The 22,465-nt window shown below is 42.3% G+C and overlaps 1 protein-coding gene across 3 annotated transcripts in view; it reads left to right on the forward strand.

Moving 5' to 3' along the window:
* LOC106564825 (striatin-like) overlaps positions 1-22,465 on the forward strand; it is an 87,814-nt gene that overhangs the window by 58,478 nt on the left and 6,871 nt on the right. For 2 of the 3 annotated variants that reach the window (XM_014131257.3, XM_014131258.3), the window contains exons 5-12: positions 10,305-10,475; positions 10,801-10,936; positions 13,377-13,536; positions 16,294-16,404; positions 18,136-18,279; positions 18,603-18,739; positions 21,760-21,935; positions 22,391-22,438. In XM_014131257.3, the coding sequence (XP_013986732.2) occupies positions 10,305-10,475; positions 10,801-10,936; positions 13,377-13,536; positions 16,294-16,404; positions 18,136-18,279; positions 18,603-18,739; positions 21,760-21,935; positions 22,391-22,438 (1,083 nt within the window). The remainder of the gene's footprint in view (positions 1-10,304; positions 10,476-10,800; positions 10,937-13,376; positions 13,537-16,293; positions 16,405-18,135; positions 18,280-18,602; positions 18,740-21,759; positions 21,936-22,390; positions 22,439-22,465) is intronic. The other variant, XM_014131259.3, reaches the window with a different exon arrangement.

Consider the following 22,465-nt stretch of genomic DNA (forward strand, 5'->3'; position numbering starts at 1 on the left):
TTGTCAGACAGGCCACTTCCTGCATGAAACCTTGTCAGGTTTTTGCCTGCCAAATGAGATCTGTTATACTCACAGACACCATTCAAACAGTTTTAGAAACTTTAGGGTGTTTTCTATCCATATGTAATAAGTATATGCATATTCTAGTTACTGGGTAGGAGTGGTAACCAGATTAAATCGGGTACGTTTTTTATCCAGCCGTGAAAATACTGCCCCCTAGCCATAACAGGTTAATGTACCCCAACGTTTATGTGCTCTTAATTTCGCGTGCAACGTATCTCGCCACTGAGTCTGACAATTCACTCCCATATCGTATTATTTGACTTGTCTCTCCATTAATAACCATGTCCAACAACTCATATGTAACAGCTGTTTCGCCATAGATTGTTCCTGTTGCCACTCTAAATGTAATACTTTTTTCTGTCGCAAATGTAGTGTGGTGGTTAATTTCTTTACTATCAAATGAGGAGACAAACTTATCACACAAGTCAGAGTTATACTTAAACTACATCTTTAAGCACTTATTAATAAGGGAGCAGATCAATACAACGCACACATATAAAGTGAATCGATTGAGTGTTCTACGATAATGATGGCTGGTCGATGATTCACGCTCAGATGATTCGTTGAGAGTCCCGAGACAAAAGTACAAAGGTCTTTTATAGCCAAGATACACCCCTTTCAACCTGCATGACGAACAACCGATATATAGAATGTCACAAGGTTAAGACCTGTATGAAAGATACCTATAATACATAGCAGACAGTATCTGCTATGTCAACAGTTTTCATTGTGTAGAGACCAGTGTCTGGCCCTCTGACTCCAAACTGGAGCCATCTCTCCCTGGTACGGTATAGAACAGAAACATTAACTCATGCTCTGGAATGCGCTTTAGGTTTTATCACCCAAAAGACATCTTAAATCTCCTGTCAGTGTTATCTCCCAGAGGGCCATCCTCAGTAGAACACACACAGTATATAGAACACTCTATTATGTTGCATAAATCAACCATTTCATGCAATAAAAGTATTATAACATAATCTTGCAATTTTTCCACCATAGTAGTCAATTTCTCAGCGTAAGGAATCAATGATATTTGATCACAGGCATCTAATAAAAAGTTGTTTGAGACGTGGTCTCCACGTCTCCCTTAATTAACAAACATACTGTATTGGACTTCCATCAGTCCTGGAAGCCAGAATCCTATTCAAGACACATCAGATAATACCGTGTTCCATTAAGTGGAATCGACCCCGTCTAAAATAAACAATCCCAGAGCCCCTTTCCGGTAATCCTATCAGTTTAACCTGTTGCATTAATTTAGTAAAATAGAAAACTGTTTAACGAATGTACAACCTTTACAAAACCAAGAAACAATAATCAGAAACTGTCAAAGAATGTTTCTCATACCTCTACTTCAAATGTCCCACTGACTGCTCGCTTTCAACCACAGCTAATTTGTTTTACAATCTCAAGGCTCAATCCCTCTACTCATCATTTAACCTTGTACCTTGTATTACTAAAATATCGCCTCATTAGAGTGCTATAAAAAACCACTAATCACCTACAGGGGCTTGCAAAAGTATTCACCCCCCTCCCTTCGCTTGGCATTTTTTCCTATTTTGTTGCCTTACAACCTGTAATTAAAATAGATTTTTGGGGGGTTTGTATCATTTGATTTACACAACATGCCTACCACTTTGAAGATGCAAAATATTTTTGATTGTGAAACAAACAAGAAATAAGACAAAAAAAAGATATAACTTGAGTGTGCATAACTGTTCACCCCCCAAAGTCAATACTTTGTAGAGCCACCATTTGCAGCAATTACAGATGGAAGTCTCTTGGGGTATGTCTCTATAATCTTGGCACATCTAGCCACTGGGATTTGAATGCAAAACTGCTTCAGCTCCTTCAAGTTGGATGGGTTCCGCTGGTGTACAGCAATCTTTAATTCATACCACAGATTCTCTATTGGATTGAGGTCTGGGCTTTGACTGCCATTCCAAGACATTTAAATGTTTCCCCTTAAACCACTCGAGTGTTGCTTTAGCAGTATGCTTAGGGTCCTGCTGGAAGGTGAACCTCCTTCCCAGTCTCAAATCTCTGGAAGACTGAAACAGGCTTCCTTCGATAATTTCCCTGTATTTCGCGCCATCCTTCATTCCTTCAATTCTGACCAGTTTTCCAGTCCCTGCCAATGAAAAACATCCCCACAGCATGATGCTGCCATCACCATGCTTTGCTGTGGGGATGGTGTTTTCAGGGTGATGAGAGGTGTTGGGTTTGTGCCAGACATAGCATTTTCCTTGATGGCCAAAAAGCTACATTTTTGTCTCATCTAACCAGAGTACCTTCTTCCATATTTTTGGAGAGTCTCCCACATGCCTTTTGGTGAACATCAAACGTGTTTGCTTATTTTTTTATTTTAAGCAATGGGTTTTTTCTGGCCACTCTTCCATAAAGCCCAGCTCTGTGGAGTGTACGACTTAAAGTGGTCCAATGGACAGATACTCCAATTTCCGCTGTGGAGCTTTGCAGCTCCTCCAGGGTTATCTTTGGTCTCTTTGTTGCCTCTGATTAATGCCTTCCTTGCGTGGTCCTTGGGTTTTGGTGGGTGGCCATCTCTTGGCAGGTTTGTTGTGGTGCCATATTCTTGACATTTTTTAAGAATGGATTTAATGGTGCTCCGTGGGATGTTCAAAGTTTCAGATATTTTTTATTACCCAACCCTGATCTGTACTTCTCCACAGCTTTGTCGCTGACCTGTTTGGGGAGCTCCTTGGTCTTCATAGTGCCGCTTGCTTGGGGGTGCCCCTTTCTTAGTGGTGTTGCAGACTCTGGGGCCTTTCAGAACAGGTGTATATATACTGAGATCATGTGACCGATTATGTGATACTTAGATTGCACACAGGTGGACTTTATTTAACTATTTTTGTGACTTCTGAAGGTAATTGGTTGCACCAGATCTTATTTAGGGGCTTCATAGCAAAGGGGGTGAATACATATGCACACACCACTTTTCTGTGGTTTAAAAAAAAATGTTTAACTAGTTATTTTTTTCACTTCACCAATTTGGACTATTCTGTCTATGTCCACTACATGAAATCCAAATAAAAATCATTTTAAATTACAGGTTGTAATTAGACAAAATAGGAAAAACACCAAGGGGGTGAATACTTTTGCAAGGCACTGTATTACCATTCACATACTGTCAACACTCATTAAGTTTACATCAATCCTCCTTATCAATATTACAAAAGAATGTATACCAACCTTTGCTTTACACTCATTAAACATCTGTTATTTTAAGATTAACTTGTAATGCCCAAATGTATAACATACATCAGCCAATTCTTAAGGAAAAAACACACAAAGGTGGGCACAATCCTATAGTCTCTTACCACCCAAAACCTCGATTCATTGCTGTTGTAGCCTTGTTTTATCATTTTCCCGGACGCTGCCTTATGGGAATAATGCTCCACACATATCCTCAACGGTTCCTAAACTTCCAGAAATTATAGACTTGCAGCTATTTTCTAAAATAACATCTAGCACTTAATAATACCACCCCCTGATATTCTATGATGGGCCGTGTTGAACGGACCCCAAGATAACACTACATATTTTATTATCCAAATGTAAGACTAACACTTATTTCTGCCCTCACACACTCTAATTCACATTCACACACTACTGTTCCCAAAACATACTTCCCTCACACGCGCTCGTATCACATTCACAGAAAACACAAACAAAAAAACAGAGGGGAATGAGACAGACGAGGAAAACCGTTTAGGGCTGTTTTTAGATTTCAATACCCTGTCTATATAAACAGGGAAACTCATAACATTATCAGAATATCCACACTGGGATATCGCCTACTGCGATTACGATGGTATAGATTATCTTCCATCTATCCAAATGTGCAAAACTACCTACAGAGTACCCGTATCTGCTATCTAACTTTGTAACACAGTCCCAAAAATCCTATCTTACCTCGTGTTTTCTAAGTATCAGGAATATCAAAACACGCACAATAACACCTAAAAATAGTAACCCGGGGCATACCTGTTAACACACTAAAAAACACATTACTAACACAACACGTTATAATTAGACTTCGCCAGGGCTAGTGTCCTTTCAGGTGTCACCGGGCGCAAGTCCCTCGTCTAATAGAACTTCGCCAGCACTAGTGCCCCCGCAGGGTGTCACCAGGCTCTGGTCCCTTGTTCCCACAAACCTCACCAGTCCTACTGTGATCAAATCATTACTACGGGCTGGTCTTTTGGTTGCCCTCAACTGGCTAATTAACAACCATTCCCAAGGATACCTCACTTAAGAACACTCTTATCAACTCAGTCCTGCTAGTTACCTCAGCTGTGGCCCTCTTAAGGAAGAACTTGCTCTGAGCGTACCCTCAACAGGGGCTTTTATTTTTTTCATAATTTTTTGTCATACACTTATTGATAAGTGTCCAAGCCTACCTCTCTCCGAACTCTGGTATCCACCCATGCCCACTACCTTTCAGATCATAGGAGGGTCCAGCTGCTCAATAATGAGTGTGGTTTTTCCCTGAGATCCCAATTTCTGATCCCCTTGTGCACAGTTTACCCAGATCTTCAAGAGCAGGTGAAGTTGCAGAGATCCCATCCTCATCGCTAAAAATGCCAGCCATTGAAATCAGTGGTAGGCTGAATATTCTTTTTTTGGGATGGTTTTTCCTCTGGGTTTTGCCTGCCGTTTCAGTTCTGTTATAGTCAGACATTATTTGAACAGTTTTAGAAACTTTAGAGTTTCTATCCAAATCTACCAATTATATGCATATCCTAGCTTCTGGGCCTGAGTAGCAGGCAGTTTACTTTGGGCACGCTTTACATCTGGACGTCAAAATACCGCCCCCTATCCCAAAGAAGTTAATATCGATTAATTATTGCTGGTCGACCCCCCCCCCCCCCTAAGTGTTGGACCGAGTAACCTAACCTTTACACAAATGCAGAGTTCTATATATAGCTGACACGAACAATGCTCAGTCATGGTTGGTTCAACCCCTCTCATGCAGATTTTATTTTATTTATTTAACCTTTATTTAACCAGGAAGGGCTCATTGAGATTTAAAATCTCTTTTTCAAGAGCGTCCTGGCCAAGATAGGCAGCGCCAAGTCATTACAAAAATTACAGACCAACAACATGAAAAACTACAAGTAATCTAGTAAAAACCATCGAATTCACACGAGTATAACAAAGTCAAAAACAGCCAATTAAAAACATTGACAGGTCAGGGAATCAGACTCAAGATCATTCATCAGTGATTTAAAAATACCAATAGGGACAAGTCCTTCCAGTTTAAAAGTATTTTGTAAGGCGTTCCAAGACGATGGCGCAGAGTACATAAAAGCCCTTTTACCAAATTCAGTTCGGACATTTGGAACAGTTAGCAGGATAAAGTCCAGCGAACGAAGAGAGTACCCACCACATTTATGAACAATAAAAATGCCCAAATAAAAAGGTAGTAAACCCAAAATGGCTTTTTAAATAAAAGTATACCAGTGACTGAGCCTACGAGTGACTAGAGAAGGCCAGCCAACCCTGGTATACAAAGTGCAGTGGTGCGTAAGGGTTTTGCAGTTTAAAATAAATCTCAAAGTGCCATGGTAAAGGGTGTCAATTGATCTCAAACACTGAGCGGAAGCATTCATATATAAAATATCCCCATAGTCTAGTAAAGGCATAAATGTTGCTGATACTAGCCTCCTTCTGGCTTCAAAAGAAAAACAAGCCTTATTCCTAAAATAAAATTTCAGCTTCAATTTTTTTGTAAGTTGTTGAATATGCATTTTAAAAGAGGCCATCATCAATCAAAATTCCAAGATATTTATGAGGTTACAACCTCAATCTCCTTGCCCTGACAGGTAGTAATAGGTGAAAGGTTCAGAGGTCTATTTCTTGCTTTAGAAAACACCATTAGTTTAGTTTTGTCAGTATTGAGGATAAGCTTCAATTGACACAAGGTATGTTGAACAGTATAAAAAGCAGTTTGCATGTTCTGGAAAGCTTTTGTAAGAGATGAGGCACAACAGTAAATAACAGTATCATCAGCATAAAAATGAAGTTGCGCATTTTGGACATTTTTGTCTAAATTATTTATATAAATAGTGAATAAGAGAGGACCAAGTACAGAGCCTTGGGGCACACCACTACAGACAGACAATTTAACAGACCTAAGCCCATCAAATTGAGTGCACTGAGTTCTATCAGACAGATAGTTAACAAACCATGCAACTGCATGCTCTGAAAGACCTACACTCGACAATCTCTGCCTTAGTATAGCATGATCAACTGTATCAAAAGCCTTAGAGAGATCAATAAAAAGTGAGACGCAATGCTTTTCTTTTGTCAAGAGCTTCAGTGATATCATTTAAAACCTTCATGGCTGCTGTAATTGTGCTATGCTTCTTCCTGAAACCCGATTGGTACATTGATAAAATGGAGTTAGTAATTAAAAACTCTTTTAGCTGTTCACTCACAAGGGTTTCAAGTATTTTCACCAGGGGTGACAGCTTTGAGATTGGCCTATAATTATTTAAGAGTTGAATCTCCCCCTTTTAAAAGTGGCAGGACAAATGCTGATTTCCAGATCTTTGGAATTTCATTACATTCCAGGGTTAAATTGAACAGATATGTAAGTGGTTCAGCTATGAAATCCGCTGCCAGATTTAAAAAGCAGGGATCCAGATTGGGGCATCATAAGCCACTCTGCATTCATCCTGTCGTTATCTGCACGTGGGTTGTTGTCTTATCCCCACTCTGGCTTAGTTTCCCAGATGCAAGGATGATTTTGAGACAATGAGGGATTGTTCTACTCCTAAGCTATCTCTAGTAAAACACATTGTCTCTGTAATGCAGTCTTTAACTCATTTGTCAGCTCAAGCCATCTCAAGTGACCAGATTATCTGCAGGGAACTAGTGGAAACCATCTCTTTACAGAAACACAGATTTAAACAGAACAGAAATGTCCTATTTGTTAAGTATTAATTGCTAACTATTAATATCAAACAAACCAGGTAAATATGTAATGTTTCTGTCACAGTGCGGGTGCATGCGTGGCGCGTGTGTGTGTGCGCGTGTGTGTGTGCGCGTGTGTGTGTGCGCGTGTGTGTGTGCCGCGCGTGTGTGCGCGCGTGTGTGCGCACGCGTGTGTGTGCGCGTGTGTGTGTGTGTGCGCATGCATAGGAGTGAGACATATAGAGAAAAAGGAATAAACAGAGAATACTGTGATGGAGCAATGAGAGAAGTGTGTGCGTCTTTGCTCATCCATTGCAGAATCATCCACTTGTATTATCCCAGCCATCCACACACAGTACAGACTAGGGTTAGCACCGCAACTCCTAACACAGGGTGACTATACACACACACACACACACACACACACACACACACACGCACACATACACACACACACACACACACAATCCTCTCTCGCTCTCTCTGCTATGCCTTCTCATGATTCACACAACTCGTAGAGCACACCAACAGCAGCATCACACATGGCGTGGCCACATCTCGGTTCCACAGAGTGGTCATTGATTTCACACGTCGGAGCACTGTTACAGACACACAGCACAGCAGATAGTCCACGCAGCCCCAACCCTGATCTCATCTCGCCAGCCCACACTATGTAACAGGGTTCTTCTTGTCGATATTACTCTGGTCTCACTGACATGGGCTGCAGAATGTACAGTCGTGGCCAAAAGTTTTGAGAATGACACAAATCATTTCCACAAAGTTTGCTGCTTCAGTGTCTTTAGATATTTTTGTCAGATGTTACTATGGAATACTGAAGTATAATTACAAGCATTTCATAAGTGTCAAAGGCTTTTATTGACAATTACATGAAGTTGATGCAAAGAGTCAATATTTGCAGTGTTGACCCTTCTTTTTCAAGACCTCTGCAATCCGCCCTGGCATGCGGTCAATTAACTTCTGGGCCACATCCTGACTGATGGCAGCTCATTCTTGCATAATCAATGCTTGGAGTTTGTCAGAATTTGTGGGTTTTTGTTTGTCCACCTGCCTCTTGAGGATTGACCACAAGTTCTCAATGGGATTAAGGTCTGGGGAGTTTCCTGGCCATGGACCCAAAATATTGATGTTTTGTTCCCCGAGCCACTTAGTTATCACTTTTGCCTTATGGCAAGGTGCTCCATCATGCTGGAAAAGGTATTGTTTGTCACCAAGTTCATCAGTTCATTTGCATGGCAAAGAGGGACTTTGCAATTAATTGCAATTCATCTGATCACTCTTCATAACATTCTGGAGTATATGCTAATTGCCATCATACAAACTGAGGCAGCATACTTTGTGAAAATGTAATATGCGTCATTCTCAACTTTTGGCCACGACTGTGTATATATATCTCTCAGAGTGTGTGTGTCAGCGTGTTTAAAAGAAAGTCCATGTGTGTGTATGTGTGTTTCAAAATGGCAACCAAGCCCTCAAATGGGATAAGAGAGAGAGAGTTTGTGTGTGTGTGTGTGTGTGTGTGTGTGTGTGTGTGTGTGTGTGTGTGTGTGTATGTGTATGTATATATATATCTGTCTGCTTGTGTGTATTGCAAACAGTGACATGAGTGGCAGCTACAGGCAGGCACTGAACCACTCAAGGGGCAGGGTCCCTCCTCATTCCCCCCCCCCCATCAGAACCATGAACTCACTGAACCGGACCTGACAGAGAGAAGAGAGAAAGAATAGGGGGGAAAATAGAGAAGAGCGATGGGAAGAGGGCAGAGCAGAGAATCATGGCGTGCAGCTAGTCTAAAGACAGTTAAAAGAAGAAAATAGACAAAGTAAAGTTCAACAGACACTTGATCAGAGTCCAACATTCATTGTTACACCTATTCTTGACTTCTGGCTCTAAAATATTTGACATTTTCTCAATAATTGAATTTAATCTTGTTTTAATAATAAATACTAGGTATTGGCTAATTTGCATTCCTCTGTGCATGTTATGAGCAGTTTTACTCATTGAGAAGTTGCACATAGCTCCAATACCTACAGCATACAAGGCCTTATGTTAGCAAGAATATGTGCTTATTGCCAAAATAGATCAAGCAATAAATCTGGGCACTAAATTGTATTATCCTTGGATGACGTCCTTGGATGAAGGAATGTGAATGCAGCGTCTCATTGAGAGGAAAGGGGGTGTGTGTGTGTGTGTGTATTGTCTCTGGTGTGTGTCTGTGTAACGAAGCACAGTGTCCGAGACCGAGATGGTGTTAGCCCATGAATGGAGGATTGTGTCGGGGCATTCAGGGCTCCTGCAACTGGAGAGGCTGGTACAGCAAGAGACGGAGAGGAACTTTTTTTCTCCTCTCCCCCTTCCCTCGTTCTGTTAAAGCTTGCACAAGACGCTGTTTTATCAAAACCTCCGACCTTGAAGCATCAGCATCAGAACTTAAGCGCGTCTTGAAGGAATCAGGATAGAAGGGTGTCATCTTGATTTTGGTTTTACCTACCAAGTGAGGTATGTTGTGGTTTTGGAGAGCTTTCATTACATTTTGCATTTGATCTTATTAAGTTGTTTGTAAGTTGGCTTAAGATTCTATTCATGTGTCGTTTTAATTGGTTCCATTATGCAGTACTGTTTCATTCCCTTGTTGTGTTGTGACTGAAAACTGTTTTTTTTTTTCCTCGGAGGGAAATAGTTTTTCAGTCAATTGCTTTCTTTGGACACTATGGTATATAAAGGAACATGTTTGTTTTCTTCAGAAACTGTATCCTATAAAGTAGGCCATATTGATGAGTTATGGCTTGTTTGCCTTTAACAAACCTTTTTTTTCCTCCAGGATTTTGTCTTTGTTGTCTAATCCAGTACATCTTGCTCCTGAAATGGTCAAATGTCCTGCTCTATTCTGTCCGACTAACACACCAGGAACTCCACTTTACAGTTAACTCCAAATAACTCTACTTAAATATTAATGAAAATAGTTTTAGAAACACTTTCAAGTGTAATTTTATCCCTTTAATCTTGACTCTAATCGTCTGTTTTGAAACCTAATTTACAGTGATTAGCGTGACACACCAAATATCATAAGCAGTTGTAAAAATATGATTAATATATAATATAGTCATGTCGCTTCTGCAATGTTATGTGAAAACTAGAGTAGATGGAAGTTGCACCTAGGATTTAGAGCTGGTCCTAGATCAGTGCTTAAAGACACTCTCCCTCTACGCACAAAATCTCCAAATTATTAGCCAATCTCTCCCGTAACATTCAGTCGGGCCTTACTTTCTCCACTCCTCCAGGTACCTTCAGGAGGTGGGCTACACGGACACCATCTTGGATGTGAAGTCCCAGAGGGTCAAAGCGCTGCTGGGCCTGGCTGGAGACTCCGGAGAGAGGCCGTCGGACAGGAAACCGGAACCCATGGTGAACGGCACTGAGCCATCTTTGCTGAAGGACAGCGGCATGATCAGGTGATTAACTGCTAATGACTATTGCTGTTGTTATTGCTAAATGCTGTTGTTGTAGTTGGTGCTGAATGTATTGCCATCACTAATGCTATTGTTGTAGCTATCGCTAATGCTAGTGTTGTATCTAATGCTGTTGTTGTAGTGATCGCTAATGCTATTGTTGTAGCTATTTCTAATGCTATTGTCGTAGTTATTGCTAATGCTATCACTAATGGATAACTAGCATTCATCAAGGAAATCCAGTGAGAAACTGCAAGTGTAGAAGTCCTGCATTGTTTTTGTGTTCTCACTAACATCTATCTCGCTTTTTCTCTGTTCTCTCCATCAGTAAACCTGACATGTCTGACTCGGCCACTGTCCTTGAGGCCTTCAAGTTCATAGAAAGCGCCGCCGCCGAGTTTAGCGACGAGGAGGACGACGAAGACAGCGACGGGAGGGACAAGACCATTATGAACTTGGCCACTGTAAGCAAGGACACACACACACACACACCACACACACACATTCATGATGTGACTTGGGCTTCTTCATGGGGCAATTCTAATTAGCCATTAGGAATATCATTAGCAATGGCTACAACAATAGAGTAACAGCCGGAACCCTATTGAATTAGCGACAGGCAGCAATAACAGTCAAGGAGAACCAGTAGCAGTCACAAGCCATGTTGGCTCATTCCTCCTACTTCATTCTAGGGTGGTGATAAAAATTAAGTGATACACTTTCACTTATGTTACAAAATACATTTTACCAAGACAAATATGATTATTCTTGTTCTGAATCAGTGGGGTCTTTCTCTAACATATTAACATTATATTCAAAAAGTTAGAGTTCGTATCTGAATACATCCGATAATGAGCACCCGATAATGAGTGTTGACATAGTGGTGCAGGTTTCTCTTAACTTTTGAGGATTTTACATTTTGTGGTCGTCGTCTCCCAAGTTGTTTCTGTGGGTCACAAAAAGCAAAGTTAGCATGACACGAGCTGAATTAAATGTAAAAGGCTTTTAAAATAAAAAGCTTGCTATAAGCTCCATTGACATTTCAGAGAAGCTTGTTTTTGTGAGAAATCTTTAAACAGGAACACGAATTTCAAATGAATACGAAAGCGTATACTACAATATGAAAATACTTTGTCATGTCTCAAAATCGATATACATCTTACCTACAGTTGTAGAAAGTTGACATACACTTAGGTTGGAGTCATTAAAACTCGTTTTTCAACCACTCCACAAATTTCTTGTTAACAAACTATAGTTTTGGTAAGTCGGTTAGGACATCTACTTTGTGCATGACACAAGTCATTTTTCATGGCTTTAGAAGCTTCTGATAGGCTAATTGACATCATTTGAGTCAACTGGAAGTGTACCTGTGGATGTATTTCAAGGCCTACCTTCAAACTCAGTGCATCTTTGCTTGACATCATGAGAAAATCAAAAGAAATCAGCCAAGACCTCTGGGAAAACTTTTTAGACCTCCACAAGTCTGGTTCATCCTTGGGAGCAATTTCCAAACGCCTGAAGGTACCATGTTCATCTGCACAAACAATAGTATGCAAGTATAAACACCATGGGACCATGCAGCCGCCATACCGCTCAGGAAGGAGACATGTTCTGTCTCCTAGACATGAACGTACTTTGGTGCGAAAAGTGCAAATCAATCCAGAACAACAGCAAAGGACCTTGTGAAGATGCTGGAGGAAACGGGTACAAAAGTATCTATATCCACAGTGAAGAGTCCTATATCGTCATAACCTGAAAGGCCGCTCAGCAAGGAAGAAGCCACTGCTCCAAAACCGCCATAAAAAAGCCAGACTACGGTTTGCAATTGCACATGGGGACATCATACTTTTTGGAGAAATGTCCTCTGGTCTGATGAAACAAAAATAGAACTGTTTGGCCATAATGACCATCGTGATGTTTGGAGGAAAAAGGGGGAGGCTTGCAAGCTGAAGAACACCATCCCAACCGTGAAGCACGGGGGTGGCAGCATCATGTTGTGGGGGTGCTTTGCTGCAGGAGGGACTGGTGCACTTCACAAAATAGATGGCATCATGAGGATGGAAAATTATGTGGATATATTGAAGCAACATCTCAAGACATCAGTCAGGAAGTTAAGGCTTGGTCGCAAATGGGTCTTCCAAATGGACAAGCATACTTCCAAATTTGTGGCAAAATGGCTTAAGGACAACGTAGTCAAGGTATTAGAGTGGCCATCACAAAGCCCTGACCTCAATCCTAAAGAAAATTTGTGGGCACAACTGAAAAAGTGTGTGCGAGCATGGAGGCCTACAAACCTGACTCAGTTACACAAGCTCTGTCAGGAGGAATGGGCCAAAATTCACCCAACTTATTGTGGGAAGTTTGTGGAAGGCTACCCAAAACATTTGAACCAAGTTAAACAATTTAAAGGCAATGCTACCAAATACTAATTGAGTGTATGTAAACTTCTGACTCACTGGGAATGTGATGTTAGAAATAAAAGCTGAAATAAATCATTCTCTCTACTATTATTCTGACATTTAACTTTCTTAAAATAAAGTGGTGATCCTAACTGACCTAAGACAGGGAATTCTTACTAGAAATAAATGTCAGGAATTGTGAAACTAAGTTTAAATGTATTTGGCTAAGGTGTATGTAAACGCCCGACTTCAACTGTATTTATTGTTTTTTGTCCTGCGGATTGAAGAAGAAAGATGACAAGTTCAACGGGAAAGTGAGCATCTCAGGTAGCCTGTAGCCTTAATTCTTGCACAGAATCCAGCCTACTTTATGCAATGCAATTTCCCCCGTTTTTGACCCCATTTTTGATTGGACACCCTACTCATTCAGACCTACACTTTCACTCAACTCATTCAGTCACTCAGACCCCCTCTCCGACTCTTCAACCCTCTCTGTCTTCCACAGATGGTGAGGAAGAAGACGTCTTCGTCTCCCTCCTCATCCTCGGACTTGAGTGACGACCAGGACACGGAGGAGGCCCTGAAGGGCTTTGACTTCCTGGTCAGCCCAGATGAGATGGACGGCTCGCCTGATGTCCGGAGTGCTGAAGACAGAGGAGACTGGGGTGAGGGGGGGTTGGTTGGTTGGTTGATGAACACTCAAACTAGAATGGTAAAGTTTCCATGTGGGCCAAAGTAACTTATTGGGGGTAGTGGGTCTACTAGTAGGCCCAGTCAACAGTGAAGGGGAAATGTTGACCGTGGATCATAATTGGAACAGTGGACTATAGTGGCAAGTAAGTGGGGACAGGCATGTATTCTCAGGACACTAGAGCATAAAAGGGACAGGAGGGCCATAGAAAGAGGACAGTAGACCAAAGGGAGGAAGAGTGGTCCATAGCAGGGACAGTTGGGTCAAGAGAACATTGAGCATAACTCTGTTTCCAGCTCTAGCTCCACAGAACAGTCCCCACTGAGGGGACCTACCCTTCCTTCAATTGCCCACTCACATAGAACCCTGTATTCTCTGACCTAGTCTTCACACAAAGACACAGCTGGCCACCTAGCTACTGTGGCTCCTTTATCCCCTTCAGCTAACAGAGAACCCCCTTCACTCCCGTCACCTAGCAATGCCTTGTGTTTATCTCCACTCAATGACAAAAGGCATTCCCACGCAATCAGTGGGAATGCCTTTTTCACAGGTCAGGCAGCAGTCAGTTGTCAGCCAAAGAGGAACAGATGATGTGGGGTCGCTGGTTGTGTGACAGAGGAAGCCAGAGGGATCCAGTTGAAGGCATAGTATGCATATTGGAAGATAGTATTTACTATGAGCATAGGCTAAGTAATATGCTAGTGTAGACATTAGAACACGGCCACAACAAATGACCAATTGTCTATGATGCATTAACCCACTGACTAGATGTTGACAATCCAGTTATTTTTATAAATACTATAATTCAATAGTAGTTCATATAAATAATGGTGACTATTAAAAAAAGACTATTCTTGTGTTATTGGGATAATTAGGTCAGCTTGCATGCGAAACGGAGTTGTTTGCATTTCTCTATGTTAACCATAATTGAAGAAGCCGTGAGCTGAACACACAGCAAAGGACGGCTAGGTGGATGGATGGTATTAAAGGTCCAGCGGCAGCGAGGCGCTTCGCTGATCAGTTACGAAACAGAGTTGTCATCAGCAGCTCTGTGCTCTCAAGTGTTCATCTCCTCCGCTTGATCCCACACACTGCCACTACAGACCAAGGATATATATATTTTTTTATTTCACCATTATTTAACCAGGTAGGCCAGTTGAGAACAAGTTCTCATTTACAACTGGGACCTGGCCAAGATAAAGCAAAGCAGTGCAACAAAAACAACACCACAGAGTTGCACGTAAACAAACGTACAGTCAATAACACAAAAGAAAAGAAAAATAGGACGATCTATTTACAGTGTGTGCAAATGTAGAAGAGTAGGGAGGTAGGCAATAAATAGGCCATAGAGGTGAAAATAATTACAGTTTAGCATTATACTGGAGTGATAGATATGAAGATGTGTAAGTAGAGATACTGGGGTGCAAAAGAATGCCACCCTATTTCCTATATGGTGCACTATTTTTGATCTGAGCCCTATGGACCATGTATGATCATGCCTGCATCTGAAATTAGGAATAGTGATATGCTTATAGGTATAGATACAGATAACTCCCCCACATTATTTGACATTTTTTGTTGAAATACATTGTGTTGTGTTTTTAGTTCTTTAGCCAGCTCACACTATAAAACCTACATGGTTGCTGCTTTTGATATATAGAACATTTCAAAACATGGAGTATTGTTGAATGGCAATGCATTTTTTTGGGGGGGGGAGTATTCAATGTTATTTGCATTGTCTTAACATTAGCATGTTATGCTGTTATTGACGTTGCGGCACAAAGGACAAAGCCTTGCAGAGACTGAGTGAGGCATGGCATGACGGCTGTTCACCATATGCTTTGTTGTCACCTTATTTGGCTGGACACAGCTTTCTTTGACATGAATATTTTTGAATACATTAACGCAAAAAAAGTCAGGATTGCTGCCGGCCATCAAATTCAACATTTGCAGATTATCAGATTATGAAATGATTAACAAAATAACAAGGCTTTCTTTTTCTTTCTCCTTCCTCCTTTTTTTCTATTCTAAAGGCCTATTTAGCTGATTTTTTTTTTTTTTTTGTCGTCGTAGGCCAATCTGGCTTTTTACAACGCCCCCCCCCCCCCCCCCCAATCCTTTGTTTAATGGCAGTTTTGTGCATTTGTGTTTCCATATCGAGTGGCGCAGAGACGGTAACCCTCAGGCATGACTCTGTTCTCCTGTTCCATCCCTGTCTGTTGTCATATGAGGAGAATTTTACCGATTCTCTTCCTGACTGACCCCAATGTGTTGACATCACCCCACCCCTATATTTGCTTTGAGAGTGGCCTGTAGAAAACAAACTTGGGGCTCTTGGTGGGGGGGAGGAGTATTACAGAAAGAATTTCCATCACACACTTTTTTACATACTGCTGCAAATGGCAATAATGCAACATACTATACATTGCCGGTCTCAAACCGAGATCTTCCTTGCCATAAGCAAACTCGCTAACCACTGCACCAATAGGGGTAGTAGACTGGGGGGGGGGGGGGGGGTCGTAGGCAAGTGTCTCTGCAATACATTTTACAGGCTATATATATTAGGATTAAAGAGGCCATCTTCACTTGAACCACCTTTTAATTTCATAACACTTTGGATTTGAGTTTCGTTTGGTCTGGTTCAATAGAAAGTTCTAGACACTGACCGGCTTCTCGGTTTCTGCCCCCCCCCCATCCCCCCCCTTCCCCCAACCCCTTCCTTCGGGTGTAGAGAAGGAAGAGCAGTGCCCCATGCCCGAGGCCTGGGACGTGGACCAGGGCCTCATAGCCCAACTCAAGGAGCAGTACAGGAAGGAGCGCAAGGGCAAAAAGGGGGTGAAGAGTAAGTCTGTCAGGCCTCCCCTTCTTTCTTTCTCGCCATTGCTTTCTATCTTTTTCTTTTTCCTGGCGATAAGAGCTTCTCTCTTTCTCTCTCTTGGGTTGAGGTCAACTATATCATGCAAAAATTATATTTAACAGACACGTTAAGCACGTTAGAGACACTATTCCTCCCATCGCTTCGTTTTGGCGCTCCTTTTCGGCCATCTAGCACCCCCTTCTCTATGATTGTGTCTGTGCTTCTGTGTGTGGCTCCGCGCGTACATGTTAACAATTTAAGGGGTTTACAATACTCTGCCTCTCCTCACAGTGCTCAGACCCGCGCAGGACAATTTGATCACTCTTGTAAGTGATCGATCACTATAACCACATTCACTATAAGAAAAGTGCACTGTGCTGCATTTCTAACCCTCTCGCTGTATCGACCTTACTCATTGCTGTTTTAAGTTGCACCCATAGAAATATAATTACTAAAAAGGGCATAGCCCATCAGACCACAGCAATTTGACTGCACCCTCGCGGGTACACTCAGTATGGGTGAAATGGCTTACCCATTATGGCCTCATTGTCTTGAATGGGTGTGCCACTTCTAGTAATTCTATGTCTATGATTGCACCATCCTACACTTGAGACATTCCATCCCGCTTCGTCGTGTTTGTACCCGTCTTTATTATGCCATAGGTTATCAGCTGCACCTGTGTCTTTTTGTATGTGTGATGGTTCCTGTTTTCTGTCTCTGTATTTTTCAACCATTCCAACTTCTTATTTTCTCTGAAAGTATGCCGGTGTCAGTGACTTAACGCTCTCCTTTCCTCCCAACTTAAGTTGCTTTCATTGTTCTATGAGTTATTTCTATGTTCTAGCTACGAAGTCGTCTTTCACCAAGCATCAGCCATGGACCTGCTCTTCAATCTGCTTATTTGTGTCTTCAATCTTGTAAAGTTTGAGTATTAAAAAAAAGAAAAAGTATCTTTATTTAACTAGGCAAGTCAGTTAAGAACAAATTCTTATTTTCAGTGACGGCCTAGGAACAGTGGATTATCTGCCTTGTTCAGGGGCAGAACGACAGATTTTTACCTTCGATCTAGCAACATTTCAGTTACTGGCCCAACGCTCTAACCACTAGGCTACCACTGAGTAGCAGTGCTGAGCTAGGATCAGGTTCCCCCTGTCCATAAAATCATATCAATTATTATCTAAAAGGCTGAACTGATCCTTAATCAGCACTGCTACTTTATGATGCTTTATGAATACAGGCCCAGTTATCTTGTCTGTTCTCTGCATCACTTTTTGATTTTTGATTGTGTTCAATCAGCCTTCCAGCAGGGGTCTCCAACTCCCCGCTACTTGGAGTGCAGGCTTTTGTTCCAGACCAGCACTAACGCACTTGATTCAACTAATTATGGTTGACTGAAAAATGTGGATTATTTGAAACTGATTAGTAGTGCTGGGCTGGTACAAAACCCTGCGCACCCAGTAACTCCAGAGAGCCGGTGACCCCTGCCCTATAGTATTTAAGATGAGGATTGCGTGCCCTTCTACTCTAAGATGATGACCTTCCATTCTCCTCTCCTCGTCTTCCTTATCCCTCTCCTTTCTTTCTTTGACTCTTCTCCTTCCTGATCCTCTCTGTATACTGCTACTTCTCCTCTTCCTCCTTCTTCCTCCCTCTCCTTTCCTTCTTTGTCTCTACTCCTTCTCCATGATTCTCTTCTCATCTTTCTCCTCCTCCCAGGGCCTAACCGGTCCAAACTGCAGGATATGCTGGCCAACCTGCGAGACGCCGAGGACCTCCCCTCCATGCAGCCCCCCGTGACACCGCCCTCCCGGCCCAGCGTCCCCAGGCTCAACGAGCACGAAGTGGGCCACCCCGAAGAAGGTAAGACGAGAGCTTAATTGTCCCCAAAGGGTTTGAATTTACAGAGTGCACAGTTTCCAAATATACACAGTTGGACTGTAAATAATTTCATTTACAAATTGACAATTGTACACAACAATATCTAATAGGCCCAAATACCAGTAGCAGTCGTTTAGTGTTTTGACTTCTGTTTGTCCATCTGTTGAATTTTTCCCTACTTGTCTGGTATCAGCCTGTCTAATTTGTTTGTCTGGCTCTGTCCCTCTGTCTGGTCTGTCCATCTGCCTATTTTGTCTGGTCTGTCCATCTGTCCGTTTATCTCATTGTCCATCCATCCGTCCCAGTGGAGGCCATGACATTTCCGCCCACGTCAGGGAAGTCGTTCATCATGGGGCCGGACGAGGCGGCGGAGAATGAGCTGGGCTTGGGCGAGCTGGCGGGCCTCACTGTGGCCAACGAGGCAGACAGCCTGGCCTACGACGTGAGTACCTACATCTGCAGGGAAGGGAGGATAAGGAAGGAAGTGAGGGGGGGGAGTAAGGGGGGCGAGCTGGCAAGGCAGCTAGCAATGAATGAATAAATGAATGAAAACCTTTATTATGATATAAACAACACACTTTATTGCCCCAAAGGGAATTTTATTTACATATCAAACTTTTTGTCACATGCGCCGAATACAACCGGTGTAGACCTTACAATGAAATGCTTTCTTACAAGCCCTTAATCAACAATGCCGTTTTAAGAAAAATACAAACAAAAAAATCTGAAATAAAAGTAACAAATAATTACAGAGCAGCAGTAAAATAACAATAGTGAGGGAATATACAGGGGGCACCGGTGCAGAGGCACCGGTTAGTCGAGGTAATTCAGGTAATATGTACATGTAGAGTTATTAAAGTGACTATGCATATATAATAAACAGAGTAGCAGCAGAGTAAAAGAGGGGGTGGGGTCAATGCAAATAGTCTGGGTAGCCATTTGATTAGATGTTCAGGAGTCTTATGGCTTAGCGGTAGAAGCTGTTTAGAAGCCTCTTGGACCTAGACTTGGCGCTTGTGTACCGCTTGCTGTGCGGTAGTAGAGAGAACAGTCTGACTAGTGTAGCTGGAGTCTTTGACAATTTTAGGGCCTTCCTCTGACACCGCCTGGTATAGAGGTCCTGGATGGCAGGAAGCTTGGCGATATACTGGGCCTTACGCACTACCCTTTGTAGTGCCTTGCGGTCGGAGGCCGAGCAGTTGCCATACCAAGCAGTGATGCAACCAGTCAGGATGCTCTCGATGGTGCAGCTGTTGAACCTTTTGAGGATCTGAGGACCCATGCCAAATCTTTTCAGTCTCCTGAGGGGGAATAGGTTTTGTCGTTCCCTCTTCACAACTGTCTTGGTGTGCTTGGACCATGTTAGTTTGTTGGTGATGTCGACACCAAGGAACTTGAAGCTCTCAATCTGCTCCACTACACCCTCATTGATGAGAATGGGGGCGTGCTCGGTCCTCCTTTTCCTGTAGTCCACAATCATCTCCTTTGTCTTGATCACTTTGAGGGAGAGGTTGTCATGACCACAGCAATCATAAAAAATTAAGTAAACAGTAGACACGGACATAGTAATCTTTTGACACACAGTACAACATTCAGCTAATCAGATCAAAGGGCACCACCACCAAACAGCAGGCAGCAGCATTCTCAAATTACATTTTCTTCTGTATATATAAATATGGTGTGTTTGCACCCAGGTAAATTAGCTATTTATCTACATGACCTAAAACCTGTGGAGCCCCATGGACAACTCTTTCAGCGCTTAGGTCCCCCGGGGCAGCAAATATCTACTGCTTTACATTTCCATGTAGAAAAAGATTGATTGATTGGCTAGATTTAGAGACGTTGAGCTTCTAAACTAGAACACTAAGTAGAAAGGCATATACAGTGCCTTCAGGAAGTATTCAGACCCCTTGACCGTTTCCACATTTTGTTACATTATTCTAAAATGAATGAAATAAAAAAAAATGTCCTAATCAATCTACACACAATACCCTATAATGACAAAGCGAAAACAGGTTTTTAGACATTTTTGCATCATGCAGCAGGGAGTGGGAAACTAGTCAGGATGGAGGGAAAGTACAGAGACATCCTTGATAACCGACTCCAGAGCGCTCAGGTTCACCTTCCAGCAGGACACCGACCCTAAGCACACAGCCAAGACAACACAGGATTGGCTTCAAGACGAGTCTCAATGTCCTTGAGTGGCCCAGCCAGAGCCCGGACTTGAACCTGATCGAACATCTCTGGAGAGACCTGATAATAGCTGTGCAGCGACGCTCCCCATCCAACCTGACAGCTTGAGAGGATCTGCAGAAAATACCCAAATACAGGTGTGCCAAGCTTGTAGCATCGTACCCAAGAAGACTCGAGGCTGTAATCGCTGCCAAAGATGCTTCAACAAAGTACTAAGTAAAGGGTCTGAATACTTATGTGAATGTGATATTTCATATATTTTTGTGGAAAAAGTCAAGGGGTCTGAATACTTTCTGAATGCACTGTATTTATCTAAAGGTCCAACCTATTTTTCAAAGCTTTCAAAATGTCAATATTTAAAAAGGCTAGTCTGATTAGCATGGGCTTTGACTTTCGCTTTTATTGACACACACACACACACACACACACACACACACACACACACACACACACACACACACACACACACACACACACACACAGAGAGAGAGAGACACAGGCACATACGTGCACATACACACTCCAGATCAATTGAATGTGAAGTGAACTGCAGTTGTATTGCTGTAGAGAGCTAGCATGCAGATTGAGGTTGTGGTTGAAGAGACTGAGTGTCATATTGCTCAGTTGGACCCAGTGTGGGAGGACACCTTAGTGTTAGAATTGTATTTATATGATGGACACACTCATCTCAAAATAGGAATGGATTTGTGTGCGTTAGATAACATTAACGTTTGTATGGTAACTTTCATACTAAGATGTTGCAGCTCTAACAAGCAGGAAATTAAAAGGATACGCAGTGACTGGGGTCTACCGGGGTCAAGCACAAGAGGCACATTGCAGACATATTTAGACTCGGTGAAGAGCATAGCACCACTGAACTTGCATTGCAAACAGGAACGACCCTTTTTTTAAAGTCTGGCGTGACCACGTAAGTTACTTTTTGTAAATTGAAATAAATAAGTCAAAACTAGTGACTTCTAGCTTGCTCTACCTTCTGAAACATTATTGTACAGCACTTAGGCTTGAATCCTAATAATAAGTGCTTGCTTGAAAAAGCTAAACAAAAACAAGCAAATAACAGCTGTAAGACAGTAGGTCTGGACTGCGATTATCAGTCGGAGTTGGAGCCTCAAACGGATGGAGAGACGAGGGAACCACATGGCTTGAGCAGAGGGAGGAGGTGGTCAGTAGGGGGACATCTGTGGGCATAACTTGCATTTTGTTGCATATCTCCAATTGACATCAAAACTCTTTGTCATTTTAACTCAGGTGACCAACAGTCAGGATGCGCTGCGGAAGACATGGAGCCCCAAGTTCACACTGCGGAGCCACTTTGACTCCATCCGGGGCCTGGCCTTCCACCCCGTGGAGCCCGTTCTGGTCACTGCCTCCGAGGACCACACCCTCAAACTGTGGAACCTCCAGAAGACCGCCCCCGCCAAGAAGTAAGAGCTCACATAGGCCTACCCTGCTGTCAGTCAAACACCTGGATCGTATTTACTAAACCCCAAACAATTGAAATATTTGTCTTTATTTAACCAGGTAAGTAAATGAGAACACATTCTCTTTAACAATTAACAACCTGACCAAGATAAAAGCGATACCCAGTAGTAAAGAAACTCTCGGTGTGCACTAATGAATACGACCCAGCTGTCAAAGACAATGATGCTTTTAAGCAGGTGCCTAAGTAGTGAAAGTGGGTAACTTGGTCACTTTCAATGGGGTAAGAGTCATTTGGAATTGTTAAGAGCACTATTGTGAAAAGACAATCGATAGCTAAAGCATGCCTTTTTCTTATTATACATTTCTGATGGCTGTAATGGGCCATTCTGTTCTATATAGCGTATGCTCGTTGAATATGTACACGAAAGGTAGTTATGTCCCCTGTCTGTCTTCCTAGGTGTGCTGCCCTAGATGTGGAGCCCATCTATACATTCAGGGCCCATCGGTGAGTAACCTTCCTTATCCACTATAA

The sequence above is a fragment of the Salmo salar genome, chromosome 12, assembly GCF_965601325.2.
Source record: "Salmo salar chromosome 12, fSalSal1, whole genome shotgun sequence".
In the NCBI taxonomy this organism is placed as follows: Eukaryota; Metazoa; Chordata; class Actinopteri; order Salmoniformes; family Salmonidae; genus Salmo; species Salmo salar.